This window comes from Polypterus senegalus, chromosome 9 (assembly GCF_016835505.1).
Source record: "Polypterus senegalus isolate Bchr_013 chromosome 9, ASM1683550v1, whole genome shotgun sequence".
Classification (NCBI taxonomy): Eukaryota; Metazoa; Chordata; class Cladistia; order Polypteriformes; family Polypteridae; genus Polypterus; species Polypterus senegalus.
In genome coordinates, this window is record NC_053162.1 from 1,629,885 (window position 1) to 1,654,100 (window position 24,216).

Sequence of the window (24,216 nt, forward strand, 5' to 3'; positions counted from 1 at the left end):
GAATACAATGGAGTCCGATCTGTAAATTTAAAGGCATCATCATCTCAATAGAGCAGTGTCTCCACTAGGCCTGAGTAAAAATACTAAAAGGTTTTATATTAACCATTATTTTTTGTTAAAACGATTTGGTTTTGATTCTTAAATTGTCAAGATTGATCTTGTGAATCTCTGTCCTGCTCATTTACTGTATGTAAAGCACTTTGAGCTACACGACTTGTATGAAAATGTGCTATATAAATAAATGTTGTTGTTGTCAATTTTTGCTATCCAGTACAGTTGATGGCACTAATGCACCTGTTAAGGCTTTCTACGGAAAAAGCACTTTACTGCTTTGCATAAAATGATGTCCCCTCAGTGTCTTTGACACTTAAATCAGATGTGTGGGCTTAGCACGGATTTAAAGGCTGCGTTGGTAAAGAACAACTGGACAAAAGCAAAGCCATATGTAAGTTGTGCTGCTCAGAAGTTGTGTATTATTGTAATGCAACAAATTTGAGAAGTCGCTTATCTTGACATCACCCAGAAACGTCGTTTAGCGTCAAGCTTCCATTTAAGTTTAAGTCGGAGGGGTGGCCCTGAGCCTATGGATCTGCACTGGCAATCAGAAGGTTGCCGGTTCAAATCCCGTAAATGCCAATCGGGACTCTGCTCTGTTGGGCCCCTGAGCAAGGAAGACCCTTAACCTGCAGTTGCTGAGCGCATTGAGTAGTGAGAAAAGCGCTATAGAAATGCAAAGAATTATTATTATTAAGTCCCCTTGTGCCCAAAAAATAACCAAATCTATAGCAGATTTTATCTGTGAAGATAAGACCCTACAATGCAAGTGAGTAATTGTTGGAATTGTCAGATCAGCCTGCAGTACAAAAGTGAGCGTGTGCTCAAAGCAGCCAACTTGAAGTAGCTCCATAAAAGCGGCACTATCAGTCACGATGGCTCCTTCTTTTTCTTTTATTTTCCATTCATTCAATGCCGCTGTCAACAAGCATCAGCATTATTTTAAAATGCTTCCTTTTTATTTGAGGACTATCGGGTCACATTTTTGAGACTGATTAACGTGACTGCTACAAGTAAGCAAATGATGATATGTGTAACTTGTAGAATTATAGAAAGACACGAGTCTTCCTGCTGTATCTTTTAATTTCATCTAATTCAGGATTATTTTAAATGTCCAAAAGGGGAATAAATTTGGGTAATAGTTTAGTTGATGAGTGTCTGCATGGAGATTCATAATGCGCAGACAGGCAATTGAATAATATTTATTATTTAAGAAGCGATATTTGATTAGTATGATATTATTTACAAGATGATCAGATGTTTTATAAAGTAGATGTTGCCATTCATTGCATTGGATTAAAATAAGGAGCTCCCCATAATATGCGTGGATTCTGATGTGGCGATACACACAGTCATCATCATCATCATGTTCTTGTTCTTCTTCTTCTTCTTTCGGCAGTGGTTGCCACAGCAGATCATCTTCTTCCATATCTTTCTGTCCTCGTCATCTTGTTCTGTCACACCAGTCACCTGCATGTCCTCTGTCATCACATCCATAAACCTTTGCTTAGGCCTTCCTCTTCTCCTCTTCCCTGGCAGCTCTATCCTTAGCATCCTTCTCCCAATATACACATACACACACAGTATGTTAGTTAAATTATTCTGAATAGTGAATGAGTGCAATGCTGTGAAAAAGTTTTTTCTTTTTTTATTTTAAAGAGCAATGATATTTTGCTCCACATCTTTCAAATCCTGATGTTAACTGTTCATTCCTAATCAAGTATTTCTTTTTAAATGTTATTAAGTGCCTGTGAATAGGTTATGAAGTCACTATGTAGGTGCCCTTCAAATAAAGTGTTAACTAAAATTTTGTGCATAGTTAAGTAATTTCTAAAGCCACCACTTAAAATAAGTCCATGCATGCTAATTCATTCAGGATAAAATCAATTGTGAATTGCAATCAAATCAGATCGGGATATCGGTGCTGATTCCCAGCCCTAGTCTCCATAAATGGAACATGCTGATGGGAAGAAGAAGTTTGTTTCTTCTAAAGTTCCCTTGATTGAATGATTCATCATTAGAGTGTGGGTAGTAGAGGGAATCATTCCTGTTAATAAACATTATCACCAAAGATGATGTAACATATCTCCATAGACCGTAATATTGACAAATTGAGTCAGTATTTCAATGTCTGTATTACACATTTTAGTTCATATTGTAATGTGTTTCCTTTTTTTTTTTTTTGTTTTTTAATAAACCATTCCTCATTCCCATAGATTTCCAGTACACTGCCTTCTCCATTCCACATAACCCCTCCAAGTGTAAAAAGCTTCTGAAATAAGAAGTTAAAATCGGTTCTCAGCAGTACACAAAATGCCACAGTACCTGAACTCACAGTGACACGCCATGAGATGTGACAGTTCGTCTACCGTTTTTAAAAGCGATGGAATATTCCCCATTATGTGGAGGTAGGCTGGATCTGAAACCTTTCCACCTTACTTTTTACCCTTTCATTTTCGGACAAGCTGCTTCTCTAATAAGGTGGAACAAAGTTCCATAGGCAGTAGTGATCGCAGTGCTACCAGCTGAGTTTGGGTATATTTGGTATATCCCGCTTTACGCTCCTAGAGAGTCTTCTTACGTTCAAAGATGTTGCAGACATAAGGTAGCCTTCACAGTCTCGACACTCAACCTGTGACGTCTCTCGAGTTTACAGCTGGAACAAGCGGACACTTGGCGTTTGCAATGACAGCACAATATCTTTAATTTAATAATCCATTTGAAAATGTATAGTGACAAGCCACATACCAGGTCATACTTAATCTTAAAAATAATAATTAATAATTAAAAAAAAAAAGTTTATGAAAACAAGAAAAAAAGCATAAGAGAGACCTGTAAAGTGCTGCTGCCTATGCAGTGCCCACTTTCGTGTCTTCAAGGTACAATGAAAATAAATTGAATTGAAAGAGAGAAGCTCATTTAGACTCAAAACTTTTTAACTTCTGGAAAAATTGTGTATCTGACACTCTTGTAAATGATGAAATATGTAGAACTTGTACACTGCCTATCTTTGAAAATTGTGAAAAATAACCTGTTAGCCATTTTGGGTATCTAGCTGTATTTTATTAAACCCTGTTGGAAAGAATGGTGTTATATTTTGTAAATTAATTAAAAATAATTAAGTGTCATTTTAAAAATTTTTGTTTTAGGGTAATGATGCAGAAAATGACGATGATTTAGGACTTCCCAAAGACTCCGAGACCTGTCTGCAGATAAACCTGGTTTATCAGGAAGTGATTGAAGAGAAGTTGCTAGAGCTTGAAAGAATGCTAGCCGAGAACAAAGAACTGCAAGTATGTTAGTAACGTAATCTTATGAATGTACAATTCTGTGAATTTATTTTGTATTGGGCTAATTGCACAAATATAGCATAGCCTGCTGAGGAGGTAAATTCTGCTATTGAGATTTTTGAGGAAAAATTTCATTGATATCATAACACATTATAATTAATGTGATATTTAACAAATGAATAGTTTGTGAGGTACAGCTGCCTTCCATGCTAATACTCAATGATCTAAACTGGACATATTTTACTTCTGCTCTTGGCAAAGAGCTCCACTTTCAGCGTAATAGATTCTTTTGTTTAACTAGGAGCTCGCAATGCAGAAACATCGCATACCCTCCACAGCCATGTTGAATACCTGACAGGTTGAGCAAACGAGAATGTCTTGATGGACTACACCTAAAATGACATCTTTTATTGCATACAAGGTACAACCGCTGTCTTCTAAGCTGCTCTCCTCAAGAGGTGCACTTGAGAAAAGGAGTACCTTCTATACTTACATATAAGTTGCGTCGTGAAACCAGAACAGACCTCGACTTATACGCCCGTTCAAAAATATGACACTTATTTGTTTTACATCTTCTTGCTTACTCCAATCTCACATCAGTTTCTCGGATGCATCGAATTTATTGCAGCAGTGCAGTTACCAGTTTCTTTCACTGTTTCAAAGACGTTTAATTTAAAACTAGCTTCATATTTTCTTCTGACCAAACGCTCCATCACAGATAAAGGATGCTCTTACAATAGAGGTGAATGAGGGTGTGAGATACAAAAAACACAAAAGAGTGCAAATGTCGCTTCAGAATAGTGCTACCGTGTGGGTACAATACTGTACTCCGTGGTTACTCTCTCAGGTAGGCGTTAGCATATCGTAATCTCTTGGACCAATAGTGTGAGTTTTGCGCATTCGACTTATACGACCAACGTTATAAAATACCAGAAATTATACGGTAAAATCAAGTCCCGACTTATCCATGGGAGAACTTATCCGCGAGTATATACGATATTTTTCAATTGAAGTGAAATTTCTCAGTGTTTTTATTGGAGTGCTTGTTAAAAAGAAACTTTTTAGAAAAAAGGAGGTCAAGTGAAGGGGACTCTTGAGGTTCATCTTTAGTACTGCTGAGCAGTGTCCCAGTTACATTGATGCTGGCAGACAACCAAGCACTTCACTTCACTTCAAAAAGTGGAGGTGCTTTCCACAGTGAAAAAACGTTTGCAAATGCAAGAAATTGCTTACAAAGAGTAAAAATAGAGCTGTTCACAGTCTGACTCTTAAGTATCTCTCATCCTCTGACGCTTCCCTTATTTTAATTTTGTTTTACTCCTTGACTCTGAGAGATCAGAGACAAAATCTTTTTCCAGGTAATGTGGAGAAAAGATGTTGAAAGAATGAGTCTGTTTAGTAAAACAAAGAAAGAAACCAACATGGATGTTTGTCATTCTAACTGAACAAAAAGATGAGCCATTGTCTATCTGTATTAATAGGAAAGTAGAATTATGATAATTAGTAGTGGAAGCTCGGTTAAGAAGTGAGGTGATGATTAGTGAGCAGCAGGATGGTTTCATGCCAAGAAAGAGCACCACAGATGAGATGTTTGCTCTGAGGATGTTAATGGAGAAGTAGAGAGAAGGCCAGAAGGAGTTGCATTGCGTCTTTGTGGACCAGCAGAGAGCAAATGACAGGGTGACTGAGAGGAGCTGTGGTATTGAATGAGGAAGTCGGGAGTGGCAGAGAAGTACGTAAGAGATTGAAGTGTGACTGTGGTGAGGTCTGCAGAAGGAGTGACGGAGGTGGGATTACATCAGGGATCGACTCTGAGCCCTTTCTTATTTGCAATGGTGATGGACAGGCTGACAGACAAGATTAGACAGGAGTCCCTGTGGACTGTGATGTTTGCTGATGACATTGTGATCTGTAGGTTGAGGAGACCCTCGAGAGGTGGAGATATGCTCTGGAGAGAAAACGAATGAAGGTCAGTAGGATCACCAAGACAGAATACATGTATGTAAATGAGAGGGAGGTCAGTGGAGTAGTGAGGATGAGGGGAGTAGAGTTGGCGAAGGTGGAGGAGTTTAAATACTTGGGATCAACAGTACAGAGTAATGGGGAGTGTGGAAGAGAAGTGAAGAAGAGAGTGCAGGCAGGGTGGAGTGGGTGGAGAAGAGTGTCAGGAGTGACTTGTGACAGATGGGTATCAGCAAGAGTGACAGGGAAGGTCTACAGGACGGTAGTGAGACCAGCTATGTTTTATGGGCTGGAGACGGTGGCACAAGTGACAGAGCTGGAGGTGGCAGAGTTGAAGATGCTAAGATTTGCATTGGGTGTGATGAGGATGGACAGGATTAGAAATGAGGACATTAGAGGGTCAGCTCAGGTTGGACGGTTGGGTGACAAAGTCAGAGAGGTGAAATTGTGTTGGTTTGGACATGTGTAGGGGAGAGATGCTGGGTATACTGAGAGAAGGATGCTAAGGATAGAACTGCTAGGCAAGAGGACAAGAGAAAGGCCTAAGAGAACATTTATGGATTTGGTGAGAGAGGACATGCAGGTGACGGGGGTAACAGAGCAAGATAACAAGTACAGAAAGATATGGAAGATGATGATCCACTGTGGCAACCCCTAACTGGAGCAGCCGAAAGAACCAGAAGAAGTAGGAGGTTTCAAAAGTTACAGCTTTATGCTCTAATGATGCAACAAAACCTAATAAAAGTTCTGCAAGAACAGAGTTAGTGCTGCTCTGGCCTTTTGACCTCAGAGTGGAAAGTTTTAATTAATACACAACTAACCGTAAGTGTAGAGAGGACTAGTACAGTGTGTCTACACTAAACAATTCGCTTTTAGTTAAAGGCGTTTCTCTCACAGCAACCAATAACACTCGTATTTCAGTTCCATTTTGACTGAGGAACTGGTCCTTTTGAGACAGACATGATGCTGCAGTATCCTTCCTCAGTGCTTTACTGCACCACTTGGACACCCTCAGACAACATGCAGATCCACTCTTCTAAAAGAACAGGGAAGCAAGAGAGGGGAAAACGAGTTACCTGTGAGAGTCTGAAATGCTTCTTAATATAAAGGCTTAGAGTCTTCCTCCCTTTTGTGGTTAATGAAACTTAAAAGATGGATCATTTACAAGTGAGTTTATTCTTTTACCAGTGACGAGTGAGAGTAGAGCTCAAATTCAGTCCTTAGAGTGACAGGCAGGCTACAGCACCGGCCTTTACTTCTCTAAATAGGTTGTACTGCCATGCTTGTTGAAAGTATGATTTGTGGTGCACTAAAATAGTCAGGTAAAGAGACACATTAAGTCAGTGGAAATATTATGGTTGTAGACTGGAGCTTGATGTTGGAAGCAGACAAAGGTGCAAAAGAATTGTGCTTTGTGAGGGATGGACATGATGCACAGTAGGATGTATTATAGCAGGAAACCTGCTGAACCTTTGTGTTTAACGGAGTGTAGCAAAACCTAAACAACAACAACAGCATTTATTTCTATAGCACATTTTCATACAAACAGTAGCTCAAAGTGCTTTACATAATGAAGAATAGAAAAATAAAAGACACAGTAAGAAAATAAAATAAGTCAACATTAATTAACACAGAATGTAGCTGCCGATGTATAAGGCGAAGTCAGGCACGGGTAAGACGCGTGTCAAAGAAATCTCTCAGTTCAAAAGTTTGTTTTAAAATATTTAGTGAAAGTTAAAAGCAAATAATCCATACAAGAATAAAAAGAAAGTAGTTACACACATAGAATAAAGGCAAAAAAAAAATGTATCTTCCATAAACTTAGCTTTTCTTAAGAAGCTTTGGTTATTTCTATACTTAAAGGTTATTTATTTCTTCTTCTGTATGCCTTAAACATACGGTTCAACACTCTTTTATTTTACGAGTTACTTCACACATAGACATGCGCCTAGGCACGGTCACATGCATAAGCACGAACGCGAGCACAAAGTATGCCTCTGTACCTTACACAAGGCGAGGCTACACACTAACTGGAGAACATTGTTTATTCAATACGGTTAGAAAATGACAGGAAAATACCAACTCCATTCTATTCACGGGGGTTATAGGAACCTCCCATATTTTATGCATTATCATCTAGTAAATATTCATACATTTTATAGAACTAGGAAAATGGCTCTTACACAGAATAAGAGTAAGGTCCAATGGCCAGGGTGGACAGAAAAAAAACAAAAAAAACTCCAGACGGCTGGAGAAAAAATAAAATCTGTGGGGATTCCAGACCATTAGACCACTCGGTCCCCTCTGGGCATTCTACCTAACATAAATGAAACAGTCCTCTTTGGATTTAGGGTTCTCACGGAAGGACTTGATGATGATGGTCACGTAGACTTCTGCCTTTTGATCCATCCATAATTGTTGGAACATCTTGATGCTTTGAGTAGGTGGTGGTGGTGCAGAGAAACTGGAAAAAGAAACAGAAGAGAGAGTAGGGGTCAGTACGGATTTTAGAGCCACCATGAATAGTTATTATGATGAATTGAACATAAAGAGTATCAGGATTAAGTTAAAGTGAAGTTATCAGAAGGCCATGTTAAAATAATGTGTTTTCAGCAGTGTTTTAAAGTGCTCTACTGAAAAAGAAAATAGGGGTTTGGTTTCCTGGTAAGTGTGAGAATGACACTGCATACCTGAGGATTATTGATAACAAGATACACCCACTCATGGCAGGTAACAGTAGCTTTGAGTAATACTACAAGCATTTCACAGGTCATTACATTTATGTTACAGCTTTGTAATGTCATAGACATTATTGGAGTAGAGTGTAAAGCAGTGGTACTCAAAGTGTTCTGGGCCGAGGACCTCTTTACTCAAAGTCAAATCTAACAGCATACCATTTGAGACTGACTGTCGCCTGTTAGCGTGTTTCCGTGTTACATTTCCAAGAGTCATTTTATGAAGTGCATTTATGTAAAAAAAATAAGAAGATTTCAAATCCAATGGTTCTAAGACTACAATTCCCAGGTTTCAACCAGTGATTCAGAATAAACCCTCAGATATTAAGATCAATTAAGAGCTTGTTCCCCATTGATGTGCAGGCCACGGGCTTCATATATTAAGAAGAGGTGGGCTCTATAGGCTGACATCAGAATGAGTTTAGGAGAGAGAACTGCATGGTGGTTGAGATCGGCTGGATAGGAGAGTCTAACATTAAAGAAGTGTTGCAGGTGAGAGAAAAAGAGCCAACCTGAATTAGTAATTGGAGTGGAACGGGAAGGCATGGAATTGAAGCAAAAGTCAGTAGGGCTGCATCATGGTAGGACGTCAGGTTTTGAAACATCTATCTTGTGGCTAAAAGTAAGTATCGCCAATGTGAGATAGTAGCCTTGACTGTAAAAAAATTACATTTTTAAGTAAATACATGACAGACTAACCTATCTGAGTAATGTAAAAGTCACTGATGACTGTCAGCTTGTGGGCCACTCACACTTAGGGACCACCGGTTAATCCGGGGACTGCTTCTTAAGAACCAACAGTGTAAAGTAGCAAGTGCACAGCATAATTTAAGAAATGACGGTCTGCAATGTTTCTAGTAAGAGTGTCATCTGTCAAGTAAGAAATGGTAAGAAAAATGGCTAAGACAAGAACGTGCCGTCAGTGGAAAGTCACAGTTAGTGTGCATGTATAGAAGAACGTGCTTTGTAGACAATGCAGCAGCCAGTATCGTTTTGTGTAAAATGTAAATGTTAAGGGCAAAGATCAAATTCAGTACTTTTCACATTAAAGTATTCTTGCATGTTTTTTCTTTTGTTTTCTTCTAGAATGAAATCCTCTCTCAGCTGTCAAAGCCAACAGCTATTGTAGCAGAGTCAAGTTCACTTCCACCATTACGCCTGTTTGTGGGAAACTTTTTAAAGCCCTATTTTAAGGATAAAATAACTGGCGTGGTAAGTTAATGTCTCCTTAATGCTTACTGACCTGTCATTCTCACAGCTGACACTAGGTGAACTTTATGCAGTACTGCACTTTGTTCATATGGAGTCTTTTGTTTTGCTTGAGCATTATTTTAGAAAGGAAAACATGTCTTGACTTTTTGAGTATAACAGAAGTATCTCGGGTCGGTCATCCACTTGCTCTTGTGTTTGTGGTTCATTTTAACAGCATTCATGTTTTACCATATTTTATTATCTGCTTTAATGACTCTACCTCTGAAAACTAGACTTACAATATGTGTAGCCGCTGAAGTATAAGGCGAAGTTGAGCACGGGAAAAATGTATGCTAAAAGAAATCTCACAGTCCAAAAGTTTGTTTTAAAATATTTAGTGAAAGTTAAAAGCAAATAATCCATGCAAGAATTAAAGAAAAAGTAGTTACATATAAAGGGGGAAAAAAGGGAAAAATGTATCTTCTCTAAACTTAGCTTTTCTTGAGAAACTTTAGTTACTTCTGTACTTAAAAGTTCTTTACTTCTTTCTATACTTAAAGGTTCTTAATTTCTTCTTCTGTACACCTTAAGTACACAGCTTCGTGCTCATATAAGTGCGTTATCTTTTCGTGTTACTTCACACAGTCAAAGAACCCGTAGGCCATCAAGCACGGTCACATGCACAAGCATGAGCACGGTTTAAAACCGTATGCCTCTACACCTTACACATGGCAAGGCTGTCACTAACTGAAGAATAATGTTTATTCAGAGCTGTTAGAAATGGCAAGAATATACCAATTCAATTTTACTTATGGGGCTATAAGAGCCTCCCATAGATTATGCATTGTCATCTAGTAAAATATTTATGAATCTTATATAACTAGAAAAACACGGAAAATGTTGTGTCAATAAGATCTCTTGATTATGAGCAATGTGGGATATTAAAGGCTCTCCTCTATGTTTAAAAACCACATGAAACACTGATTTTGATTTAATGCAGGGTGGCATACGAAAACCAAACCATCTCCGACTGCGATGTCGACGTACATTTCTTAGCCCGTACACAAAACGCAAGATATTCAATACAGACATCTGTACTTACAGGTTAGAGGAGGTGCTGGAAATGATTTCCTTGATTGTCAATAGACTTTTCTGCACGGTGCGCCATATTGTCATATAACACAATTTCACTCAGAATATTGTACTTCAGTTCTTCTAATCTCTTTGGATTATTGACATGCGACTTTTTCCTTCAGATTGCCCCACAGGTAAAAGTCGCAAGAGGATAGGTCTGGTAATCTTGGTGGCCGCAAACCTTTGCTGACAGTTCTTTCCTCTGTGAAGATGTTGTGAATTCGAGAAAGTGACTTGTGAGAAGTGTGACATGTCGCAACGGCACCCACCTGTATAACCGCTCGATCCAACCGGTCGGAGGCAGTTCAGTTTATCGTGCGCCACCCTGTATTCTACAAGAAATCACTCTGTCTTCATTGCTATGGAAACACTAAAATTCTGACTTTACAAGACCATAGTATACCTTCTGTAAAAACAGACAAAGGAAAATGAAAAGGAACTGGGGTGCCGAAACAGTCCCCGTATATTGAATTTGACAAAGTAAAATTAAAATAAATGCAAGTAACTCTTCTGTCCACGTGAGTCAAAAATGTGAGATGCGATGGTTTTCAGGACTGCAGACAGGAAGAGGTGGCAGATGTGACATCATGAGTGCACTTGTCAATCATTCCTTCTGCAGTAGGAGAAATGAGGAGAGGTGTTGAGTGACGGTGCCAACACCTGGCTAGGAGTAGAATTACAGTCAACCAAGCCTTGGAGTTGTTTCCCATTCATATGCATGTAACACTCCTTACTTTAATGAGAGACCTTTATACTATATATAACTTTATACTTTATAAACTACTTTTGTAGATGTATTAAGCATTTCTGCTTCCTTTTCAAAGATGTGGTTTCTTATCCTTTCATAGGATATTAAAAAATACACCACCTCTGTTTTAATATGAGACCACAAACACCAGTCAGTAATTTAATTAGAGGAAATTTGCTTTTAATCCCTTTATTTACAATATCTGTTTATTACATTCTCTATTCTCTTGTTACTGCATTTTATAACCTTTTTTTTTTTATTCAAATTTTCAAAATTCATTAACAAGGAAAAGAGTCCATTGACAATTTCTGCTACTCATTGGGCTTTCTTTTGTGTTTGCTATTCACTAGAGCTACGTGCAGGCCTCATTGCTCAATTCTGTGTTTTTTTTTTTTTGCTCAGATCGGATTTGCCTAACTTGACGGTTCAGAAAGTACAAATGACCTGTATCTACGTGTAATGTGAATGCAACTGTCTGTGCATCTGCGTCACCAACAACACAAAAACGTCATATTCCTGCCATTAAAATTGACAAGTGCTAGTAGCTGGTGTATGCATTGCATTTTGTTCTAGAGGATGGCAAACAATTTGTCAGCTCTACATGATTAAGTCAAGTAAATGAAAACAAGCCGCACTGCAAGCTTTTGCTCTTTTCGCAGCTATTGCTGACACAGTTGCACCAAGAGACATGTGGGTATGAGACAAAAGCCACCAATGGTGGGACCCTAACTGTTGTCACAGCTGTAGCTCCTCTCTGTTGTTGCTTTGCTGTGCTGCCAGTCCTGGCTGATGACAGCAGTAAGTTGATGCATAAAGATGAAAAACTACATGAATTCCGATCTGGCCGTTCTCATTCATGTCGCGTGGCCGTGACTAGGGTACATATCTGATCTACAACCACATATGAAAGTGACTCAAATCTGATTTGAGAAGATTGGATTTCTGTGTGCACACATCCCTGGAAACATTAGATTTGTGTCACATTAAGGCAGAAAATCCGATTTGAGTCACTTCAGCCTGTTAATGTGGATGTAGCCTTTGACTGGTGGCATGCAGTTTTCAGATAAGGCTGTCCCTTCCATATTAGATTAGATAAACTTCAATAATCCCTTGGGGGAATTTCAGGTACAGAAACAGAACCATAAAAAAACAAGGATACGTATTCACAGGACAAATAATACAGTTAATCAATCAATTGGTAAGTAAATAAAAATAAATAATTAAATGATATGCTCTGGAGAGGAGAGGAATGAAGGTCAGTAGGACCACCAAGACAGAATACGTGTGTGAATGAGAGGGAGGTCAGTGGAATGGTGAGGATGAGGGGAGTAGAGTTGGCAAAAGTGGATGAGTTTAAATACTTGGGATCAACAGTACAGAGTAACGGGGAGTGTGGAAGAGAAGTGAAGAAGAGAGTGCAGGCAGGGGGGAGAAGAGTGTCAGGAGTGATTGGTGACAGACGGGTATCAGTGACAGTGACAGGGAAGGTCTATAGGATGGTAGTGAGACCAGCTATGTTATATGGGCTGGAGACGGTGGCACAGGAGACACAGCTGGAGGTGGCAGAGTTAAAGATGCTAAGATTTGCATTGGGTGTGACGAGGATGGACAGGATTAGAAAGGAGGACATTAGAGGGTCGGCTCAAGTTGGACGATTGGCAGATGAAGTCAGAGAGGTGAAATGGTGTTGGTTTGGAGAGATGCTAGGTATACTGGAAGAAGGGTGCTAAGGATGGAGCTGCCAGGCAAGAGGAAAAGAGGAAGGCCTAAGAGAAGGTTTATGGATGTGGTGAGTGAAGACATGCAGGTGACTGGTGTGACAGAGCAAGATGGCAAGGACAGAAAGATATGGAAGAAGATTTAGCAACCCCTAACGGGTGCAGCTGAAAGAAGAAGAAAAGAAGAATTAAATAAATTTATATTAGGTAGATATGAAAAAAAGTATTTCAAAATGAACTTAACAAGTGCCTCAGGAGGAAGCATTGAATTGCCTTGATAGCAGTGGGCAGAATAGACCTCCAGATGATGGAATGAGCCTGTGGCTAAAAGTGCTCCAAGAGAGCCCCTTCTGGAGGGGATTTTTCATGGTGGCATCCAATTTTGTCACCATACTCTTTTCTGTAACATCTTCCAATGTTTCCAGGGTTCGCCCTGTGATGAAGTAGGCTTTCCTAATAAGGTTTTTCAGGCATTGTGCTTCTTTTGAGCTCCGGTTGCTTCCACAGGTGACCACAACGTAGGACACCACACTGGCTGCTATGGACTGATAGAACATGAGTCTCCTTAGCAAGTGCAGTCTGCTGGCAGCACCACTGTGTTGTCAGACCAGCCCAGTTTTGTTGTTTATATGGACCCCAGTTACTTGTAGCTCTGCACCACACCCATGTCCTCTCCCTGAATGATCACTGAACTCAGAGGCTCCTTGGCATGCCTGAAATCCAACACCAGCTCTTTTGGCTTGCTGATGTGTAGTTGCAAGTTGTTTCCCTTGCACCACAAGACAAAGTCCTCCACAACCTTTGTGTATTCTGATTCGTCTCCATTTTTAATACAACATATGATGGGCGAGTCATCTAAACACTTCTGCAGATGGGAAGCCCTGGTATTTGTGCTGGAAATCTCTTGTGTAGAGGGTGAGCAGCAAGCGAGAGAAGACAGTTCAGTGAGGTGCTCCAGTATTACATCACACTACCATTTCTGACACACAGTCCTTCGGCCTCACAAACTGCTGTCTGTTGGTCAGGTAGTCCATCATCCAGGAGATTGTAGGGGCATCAGGTTTGATCAAACCTTGAGCTTTTTTCCCCAGTCTCCAAGGCAGAATGGCATTAAAAGCACTGGAAAGGTCAACATGATCCTGACTGTGGTGTTGGCTTTGTCCAAGTGGGAGTGGGCTCTGTGGAGCATTTAGATGACCCCTGCATGTGTCTGATAGGCAAACTGAGGAGGATCCAGATGTTCTGAAACCAGGGGTCTTAGCTATTTTAGGACCAGCCTGTCAAAGGCCTTCATGATCTATAAAGTAAGAGCAACTGGTCTGAAGACTTTGGGATCACTGGAATGTCCCTTCTTTAGCACATGATGTTTTTGACAGCCAGGGAACCCTCTGCAAAGTCAGGGCTTGGGAGAACAGGTGCTGAAGGACTCCCCAAAGAGCTGGCTGGCACATGTTTTTAGCACCCTGGAACTGATTTCATCCAGCCCTGAAGCCCTGTTTATGCAGAGTTTTCCCAACTCTCTCCTCACTTGATCAACAGAGACACAAAATCCAAGGAGTCATTGTAGGGGAAGACCTAAAAGTATCACTGATACCTCTCCCAGAGTATCCTTCCTTTGAACTGTTAGCTGGCAAACTCTGAGGGCCTTCACATAAAATAACTGCTGTCTTATGTAAACCCCCTAATCAATCAAGTGTTTTTATTGCTGAACTTTTTACTGTTTTGACTACTTTGTGTGCAGTCTCGCCTAATGTCATCCTTATGGGTGATTTTAACATACACTTTGACACCACAACTGATGCACACACAAACTACTTTAATTAAATGCTTGCCTGTTTAAATTTAATTCAATATGTGAATTTCTCAATTCACAACAGTTATATTTTAGACTTATTCTGCTGCTCCGGCATTCTACCCATCAATCTTATTTCTACTGAATTACCCATCTTGGATCACAAAATGATTATATTTCATGTTAGCTTACCTGTCAGTAAATTAAAAGGTTCATTTTGTAATATCAAGCCTGAAAACCCAGTGAACCTTATTAGTTTATTGCAATTACAGCCTATTTCTCCTTCTAGTACCATGCTGTCAGAACTAGTAGACCAGGGGTGCCCACACTTTTTCGGCTTGCAAGCTACTTTTAAAATGACCAGGTCAAAATGATCTACCTACATTAAAAATGATATATATAATTGGGCACCCCCTGTAGTAGACCATTAAAATGCTGCTCTGTCCTCTGCCTTCGATACACTGGCTCCCTTAAAAACATGGACTGTTTCATTTATTCACACCTGATCTCCGTCAGCTCAAGGCCATGGGCCGACTGATGGAGCGTCTAGGTAAGAAAATGGGTTTTGATGCACATAAGGAAATGTATTCAGATCATATGTTAAAATACAAAAATGCTCTTTCTGCTTCCAAAACTATACTACCCTAACGTTATTATAACAGAGGGGAAAAATACTAGAGCTCAAAATGAACAGGCTAATTACACCACCAGAAAATGTCATTCACCATAACTTCACTGTTAAGCACTGCTGAAGAAATCCAAAGACGTACAACATCCACCAGCAACTTGCTTCTTCTATCCCTGTAGGAAATGACACACTTCCCAAAATCACCCATATTATATTCCCTTACCAGTCACCTTATTCACAGAGTTTAGTTTAGCCTCTGAAAATGATATCTCGGAGCTTATAACAAAATCCAACTCTTCTACTTGCCAGGTGGATCCAATACCTACAAGCTTTAAGTCTTGTTTATCTCATATCTCCCCCATGATAACCACTATAATTAACTCTTACCTTACCGCTGGCACGGTCCCCCATCATTAAAAATGGCATCAATTATTCCAGTTCTGAAAAAACCTGGCTTAGACCCTAGTAACCTTAATAATTATCGGCCTATTTCAAATGTTTCATTCATACCAAAATTCTTGAAAAGATAGTTGCCTCCCAACTTCTGTCCCATCTTTCAAAAAGTACCTTTTTTGAACAGTTTCAGCTTGGCTTTCAACCTAAACACTGCTGTAATAAGTACATAAGTTTAATATGTCAGTGTACTCTGTACAAAAAAATATTTTATAAATCCACTCATGTCATGTACAGCTAACACAAGGCCAGATTTAGCACACAGGGGCTCATCATTTAGAACAGCTATGTAAGCATTAGAAGACAAGGGACAAACTGAAGTGGGCATTGCACTATTTCTGTGTGTCAGAGTCCGCATGACATTGGATCTTCTTTTCCTTGTTTGGAATGGCATGATTCACCTAAGTGGGGGCCTGCACATGAAAGAAGAGTATAAATCCTTGGAACATTGCCTGGCACACCTTTGAAGCCGACAGACAGATGGGAGATTACGTCATCCGATCCTGAAAATCCTTCCCGTGCAGCAACGAAAATGGCACACTGTATACATTGAGCTCCAACTTTTGGTAATAGTCTTGTCATGGCTTCCTCGTCTGTTATGCCAAGTAAATCGTCTTTAAAGAAATCTAAGTTATTTCTACTATGTGATTTCTTACTGCCGTATCACTAAGGGAGGGATATCGCCTATTAATCTATAGTTTTTTCTTTTCATCCCATATAATTAACTTTTCTCTGACTGCCTTCTTCCATCTCTGAAACATTTCTAGTCTTCATCCTGTTCTTACACAACACAGTACTGAAGTATTAGCTATTGTCTTAGTCACTTTACATATAGATTACTCTAATGCTATTTTATCTGACATCCTGAAAAACGTATCCATCACTTACAAATTATACCAAATTTTGCTGCTAGGATAATAACCTGCTGTTCTAAATCCACTGAACATATCACACCGATTCTCTCCCAGCTTCCCTGGCTCCCTGTTTACTACCGAATACAATAAACAATACCACTCTTAACATTTAAAGCTCTCCACACTCTCGCTCCTCCACTGACTCACTGATCTCCTACAGACCTACACTCCCTCGTGCTCACCCAGATCCTCATGCGCAGCTCGACTTTCTGTACCACACATTAAAACTCTGTGCTGTGGGAGCTCGAGCATTGTGTCATAGCGCCCCTCAAGTCTGGAATTCTCTCTCTCCTCTCCTCTCTCATATCCTTCAGCTGGACTCAATAACACAATTTAAAACTGCCCTCCAAACTTATCTTTTCAAAATGGCCTACCAATTATCAGTTTATCACTCTTACAGCCAGTTATCTTTCCTGTTTGCTACTGCCTCTGTACCTTATTACTGTTTAATTTTATTCTCCTCTATTTGTTTTTTATCTTTATTACTGTTGTTTAATTCATCGTAAGGTGACCTTAAATACCAAGAAAGGTGCCTATTAAATAAAATGTATTATTATTATTAAAAGCGCACATAGACATGAAAATTACCTTTCACATCCAGACAGGCAGCTGTTAGGCATGGTATTTAAGGCATAGACATGCTAACCACTCCAGTGAGGCACCATGCCGACGCTTGGGCCTAGAAAAATGTGAAGTGCCAGGTATCTTTTATGAAGACCTGTGCTCAGTAATGCGTTTTAATAGGCATTAAGCCTTCGATCAGAGTAAGCAGCAGATCATTACTCTGGGTGCAGTCATTTTATTACTTTCTTTTAGGGTCCACCTGCTAACTCAGAAACTAAAGAAAAGATGGCTCAGGGGATCAAATCTTTTGAAGATCTTCGGCTGAGAAGGTGTAAGTTTTTATGAGGTGGTTATAATGCTTATTAACTTTAATTATTGTTTCTCAAAAATTGACTTTAAGAAAAATGTTTCTGAAGGGCATTTAATACATTTAGATTAGGTAGAAATCTGACCATGCCTGTCCACAAAGTGAATGGTGTCTGTTTGTTTATTAAGACTGTCTAAAGGCTGCCTTGGAATTTAAGTACCAGATGAAACAAATACAGTCACAAGTTAGTTTAGGAATCCATTTTAAACCAAGTATTAACAGTCCAAACATTTTATTAAGCATTCTATTAACAATAATGGGTTAACATTTTTCCAAGACTCTTATTACTTCTAATGGTAGGCATTTTTCCATTGTTTTCTTTCCTTTTGTTTTATAACATGCCAACTGAAAGGTGTTTATAAAGGGTCCCTGCCTTAATCCAGTTATAAGGTTGGCACACTTCATGCCCTGTGTGTGTGTGTATATATGTATATGTATATATATATATATATATATATATATATATATATATATATATATATAGGCGGGGGAGGCGACCTGACAGGGATGCCCAGGAGGACCGGAGGAGGGCTTGTGCCTTCCCCAGACCATGTGGGGGTGACCGCCCTGGTTGCTTTGGGGACCACGGGTTGGGAGCTTGGAAGCTCAACCCTGTAGAGGCTCGTGGTCGCCGCCAGGGCGTGCCCCGTTGCCTTCGGAGCCCTGGACCTCAGCACTTACGCCATACCCGGGAAGTGCTGGGGGGAAGAGGAACGGGGACACCCGGAGTGTTTCCGGGTGCGCAGCCGGCACTTCCGCCACACAGGGGAGTGTCGGCGGAGGAGTGTTGGTAAGCATCTGGAGCTCGTCCGGGTGTGGATATAAGGGGCCGCTCCCTCCATTCGATGGCTAGAGTCGGGTGGAAGAGGACAAGAGCTTGGAGGAGAGGAGTGGAGGCGGACCAGAGAAGAAAAAGTCATTGTGTGAAGGCCTGGACTTGAAGGGGTGATTGGTGCTGCGGCACTGGGTTAATGCACTTATTTGTAAATAATATTATAACTAAACGTGTGTGTGGTGATCAACATCATGTCTACCTGTCTGTGTCCGGGCTGTAACCCACAAAAAAAAAATAATATATATATATATATATATATATATATATATATATATATATATATATATATATATATATATATATATATATATATATATATATATATATATATATATATATATATATATATATATATATATATATATATATATATATATATATATATATATATACAGTAGATATATATATATATATAAAGTAGATATATAGATAATAGATTTCTTTTTTTTAAATTGGCGGGTTCTGTTTTGGTGTTTTATTCTTTATACCTGCTTTATTTGCATGCACCCAAATGTTAGTTCTTTGCTGAGGTCTATCTCAGTCCAGGAAAATGCATATAAAATTCACATTAATATCAATAAACACCTGCAGTGGCCTCTTTGAGACAAACATTCAAAGTGATTTTTATTATACTGATGCTTTGCATTTTTATTCCCTATTCAAGCTTTGATGGCTATTACGATAAAGCTTCATATTAGTAGGTGTTGCTAAACACAGGTACAGTATAACTTCACATTTCTTACATTTACTAATGCAAATAAACATACTGTGCTGTCTTTAATTTTTTAGGTTGCTTAATTCACAATTGTAGTGGATGACATTAATTCTCAGTACATGCAGACTTCCTTGTTTGCGCTCCCATAAAATCTCATCATCATTGTTCCATTGTGAGAAAACCGTTAAGCTGTGTAATTTGTGGATGCTTTATTTCTTAATATGGTGAAGCACTAAAAGCTTGCAATAAACATTACTCTTCAACAGCAAACTTCCATTTCTTGAATAAATAATAAAACCTAATTAATTACTTGAGTTTTAAGCACACCTTTCTCCAGTGACATTATCAATTGTAAAGCTGACCGTAATAAAGGTTGAGTTATTGGATTAGTGGTGGCTCTGAGGTTAGGGATCTGCACTGGCAATCGGAAGGTTGCCGGTTCGAATCCCATAAATGCCAATCGGGACTCTACTCTGTTGGGCCCTTGAGTGAGGCCCTTAAACTGCAATTGCTGAGCGCTTTGAGTAGTGAGAAAAGCGCTATATAAATGGAAAGAATTATTATTATGTATTGGATTAGGATGTGTAATGTTACAGCAGTCCTAACTCTTACAAACGTATGTTGCTGATTAGAACATCACAAACTTCTAAGGCTCGCTGTGCTTTTCATCCGCTGTGAAATGTTTAATTCCCATTGTCGTAGTTAAGGGACTGATAAATGGTGTTTATCTAGTCACTTCAAGCAAAGAAAATTAGTGTCATTATTTACAATGTAGTTGATTTGGGTTTGCTTTAATGTACATTCCTGCTGTGTTAAAATTGTAATGATTTCACTTTAAAATGTGCTGACAAATCCGCCATAGGCTTGCATGCTGACTAGTTGAGCTATAAAGAGATTAACTGAGCAACTATGAGAGTCTGATGAAGCGCAGCAGTTTAAATGAATAACCAGATTTCCTGAGGAATAAACATTGAAACTGTTTATTGTTATCTTTGCTTGTGCAGAAACAAATGTTAGTTCTAACTATGAGAAGAGTTGGAAAAGCTTGCTGTTTACTGTTTATATTCATTTAAACCATTGTTAACAAATAGAGGAAAACCTACACAGAAAAGAATGCAAGGTACCCAACAAGACTATGTGAATTCAAAACATTTTGTACATTTTTATGTGCTGCACTAATGATCGATGAAAATTCGCTTTCCCAGTTAATTTAAAGTTAGGAAAAGTTCTTGAATGACATAGAGCTTTCCAAACTCGGTCCTGGGGACCTCCTGTGGCTGCAGGTTTTCATTCCAAGCAGATTCACAATTGGTGATAATAATCGATCACAACTGATCTCATTATATTGGCAGACCTTTTTTATTTACAACAGTGTGATTTTTACATTTATAAGACATTTAGAAATATTTCTATTTTTTTCTAAAGTTATAAATGCTTAACTATCTTTTGTTGTTTTCCTGTTATTTTCCCCTTTTCCTGTGTAGTTTGCTCCCTTCATTTAACCCTAATAGTGACAGTTAACAACCAGCCTAGCAGACACCCGGGATGATGAAAGCAGCAACGACTTCAATGTCAGACCTGCTAATTAGCAAAATAATAAATTAAATAACCAGAATACTGGAAAAGCAGAATGAAAATGAGGCTGAAAATACTGTTACTGACATAAAAAAGTGACATATTCCCCATATAACTGCTTATTACATTTTAATAAAAGTCTACTAAGTTTGGAATTTCTACATTTACTCCAAAACACAGAAACTGGGAAATAACGAGTGACTTAATTAGACTAAGAGTCCAATGAAAAACAGAAGCTGCTTGGAACAAAAACCTGCAGCCACAGGGGCTCCCCGGGATCGAGTTTGGGAAGCACCGACGTAGAGAAAAATGGCTGATCTTAAAGCAGACAAAGGGAGTAAATGTGGCTGTTAAACTGATGGGGGTAGGCATACTTGCCAGGCCTCTGTTTTAATTCCACTTCATGCAGTATTATTATTCCTGCATGTTTTAGTCTGGTCTTCATTAATGATTTTAGTGTTAGGCTGCATTGGGTGAGAGAGAGATGAAGTGTATATGCATAGTATATGAATTTCAATGAATTTATAAAGCACATTTAAAACAACATCAGTAATGCTGTAGCCAAGGTGTTTTACATTAAAGCATACAATAGACATAAATAAAATAAACAGCAATAAAGTACTGTACACCAAAAACAAAGTACAGCCAGCCCGGAGTTAAAGCAAAAGAACAGCAACAACACCATATGTGTCTGTTGCACATTTTCATACAAATGATGAGCTCAAGGTGCTTTACATGATGAAGAAAGAGAAAAAAAGACAAAATCACTAATTAACATAGAATAAAAGTAAGGTCTGATGGCCAGGGAGGACAGAAAAAACAAAAAAAAAACTCCAGACATCTGGAGAAAAAATCTGTTGGGGGTCCCAGGCCACAAGACCACCCAGCCCCCTCTAGGTAGTCTACCTCACATAAATGGACCTCTATCAGTCCTCATGGTATTCAGGATTCTCATGAAAGAACTTGATGATGACGGTCACATGGACCTCTGGCCTTTAATCCATCAATGTAGGAACATCACAGTGCTTTGATCAGGTGGTGACGGCGCAGATCGCAGAAAACCAGAAAAAGAACAGAAGAGAGAGTAGGGGTTAGCATGGAGATAGATAGATGGATAGATACTTTATTAATCCCAAGGGGAAATTCACATAATCCAGCAGCAGCATACTGATACAAAGAAACAATATTAAATTAAATAAAAAGCAGACAATAACTTTGAATGATGTTAGCATTTACTCCCCCGGCTGGAATTGAAGAGTCGCATAGTGTGGGGTCTCCTCAGTCTGTCAGTGGAGCAGGACGGTGACAAAAGTCTGTCACTGAAGCTACTCCTCTGCCTGGAGATGACACTGTTCAGTGGATGCAGTGGATTCTTCATGATTGACAGGAGTTTGCTTAATGCCCGTCGCACTGCCACAGATGTCAAACTGTCCAACTTTACTCCTACAATAGAGCCTGCCTTCTTAACAAGTTTGTCCAGGCGTGAGGCGTCTTTCATCTTTATGCTGCCTCCCCAGCACACCACTGCGTAGAAGAGGGCACTCGCCACAACCGTTTGGTAGAACATCTGCAGCATCTTACTGCAGATGTTGAAGGATGCCAACCTTCTCAGAAAGTATAGTCTGCTCTGACCTTTCTTACACAGAGCATCAATATTGGCAGTCCAGTCCAATTTGTCATCCAGCTGCACTCCCAGATATTTATAGGTCTTTTGGAGCCACCATGAATAGTAATGATAATTAATTGAATATACAGAGCATCAGGATCAAATTAAAAGGAAGCTATGAGAAAGCCATGTTAAAGTAATGAGTTTTCTGCATTGTTTTAAAGTGCTCCACTGTATTAGCCTGGCGAATTCCTATTGTTCAGCTATTCCAGATTTGAGGTGCCTAACAGCAGAAGGCCGCCCACCTCACCACTTCTTTAAGTTTAGCTCTTGGAATTCTAATCAGACCCCCATTTGAAGATCTAAGGTTACGATTTGGAGTGTAAGGTGAAAGACATTCTGAGATATAAGATGGAGCAGATTATTTAAGGCTTTGTAAACCATAAGCAAGATTTTAAAGTCAATTTTAATGACACAGGTAACCAGTGTAGCGACATCAAAACTGGTGTGATGTGTTCAGATTTTTTTTTCCTAGTTAGGATTCTAGCAGCTCCATTCTGCACTCGTTGCATTCAATTGATATCTTTTTTTGGGTGGTCCTGAGAGGAGTGCGTTACGGTAATCTAGTCTACTGTAAACAAAAGCGTGAACTAATTTCTCAGCATCTTTCAATGATATAAGAGGTCTAACTTTTGTTATATTTCTTAGGTTAACAAATGCTGTCCTAATGATCTGATTAATATGTGATTTAAAATTCAGGTCAGAGTCAACAGTTAACCCCTAAATTGTTTCCTCTCTGTCTTGACTTTTAATCCTAATGCATCAAGTTTATTTCTAATAACCTCATTATGTCCATTATTGCCAATCAGTAAAATTTCAGTTTTCTCTTTATTTAGTTTGAGAAGATTATTTAGAGAAGATGTCTAAGAGTAGGGAAAACCATCAGTGTCGGTGAAAGATGGAGAATAGAAATAAGTCCTCGGTCTCCTTTCGAACAGTTCAGTTGAAGGTGACTCCTTAATGTAATGAGGTAAAGAGAACCACAGACGCGGGGCAGCAGCTGCCAAGCCCTCTGCCACTTAGTTTTACACTGAGTGAGGGGGACCATAAGAGACAACTGACCGGTAGATCTAAATGTGTAACTGTGTGTGTGTGTGTGCTAATGAGGCACACCAACACAACAAAACTCCACTATATTGAAAATAAATAATTTATTAAGGCAAAAGAAGATAATGATAGACAATACATAATAAACAGCTGAACAAGTCCTAGATGCCCAGGTTGACTATGATGGCTCATCTGTCTATCTTCCCATTCCCTGAAAACCTGCAGCTCAGGTAGTAAGCTGCTTTCCCAGTGGCTTCGGAATCTCTCCCTGACTGTTTTTAGCTGCCCTGCCTCGCTGCCAGCAGGGCACTTGCCACAACTCTCCTGCACATAAGCGTAGAGCACATCTAGTAGGGAGTGTCTTTTAAACCACATCAGAATGACATTTTCAGACTTGAAAGTGACTTGTGAAAGTACCGGAGCCATCTTACTAGAGTTCCTTCATCCACCCTGAGATACCACTGTATCCTGGAGTCTTCATTCTTTGTAAAAAGGACAAGGTACACTTGGTAGATTCCAAGCATCTTGCATTTAGGAAGGTTTTGTAGCCATTTCTTGGTCACCTGCCAGTCCCACAAGACTACTTTCTCACACCTCGGAAGCCTTGGAGTCACTAGTTTTGGGTAATATTTAGACCAATAGGCTACACTGGTCACTGAAGTAGCTCTTTGCTTCTTTTTTTGTTTTTAATCCTTTTTTTCTCCTTTTTACATTTTTCCCCTTTAGTGGCTGGTGCAAGATGTAAAAATTTTCTATACAAGTACATTATTTCTAAGATATTTATATTTATATATATATATATATATATATATATATATATATTGTGAA

The 24,216-nt window shown here is 39.2% G+C and overlaps 1 protein-coding gene across 1 annotated transcript in view; it reads left to right on the forward strand.

Moving 5' to 3' along the window:
* The window catches only part of snapc4 (small nuclear RNA activating complex, polypeptide 4), a 96,093-nt gene that overhangs the window by 11,758 nt on the left and 60,119 nt on the right, over positions 1 to 24,216 (forward strand). Inside the window, 3 exon segments of the mRNA XM_039762592.1 lie at positions 3,204 to 3,347; positions 9,128 to 9,253; positions 17,436 to 17,514. Coding sequence (XP_039618526.1) covers positions 3,204 to 3,347; positions 9,128 to 9,253; positions 17,436 to 17,514 — 349 coding nt within the window.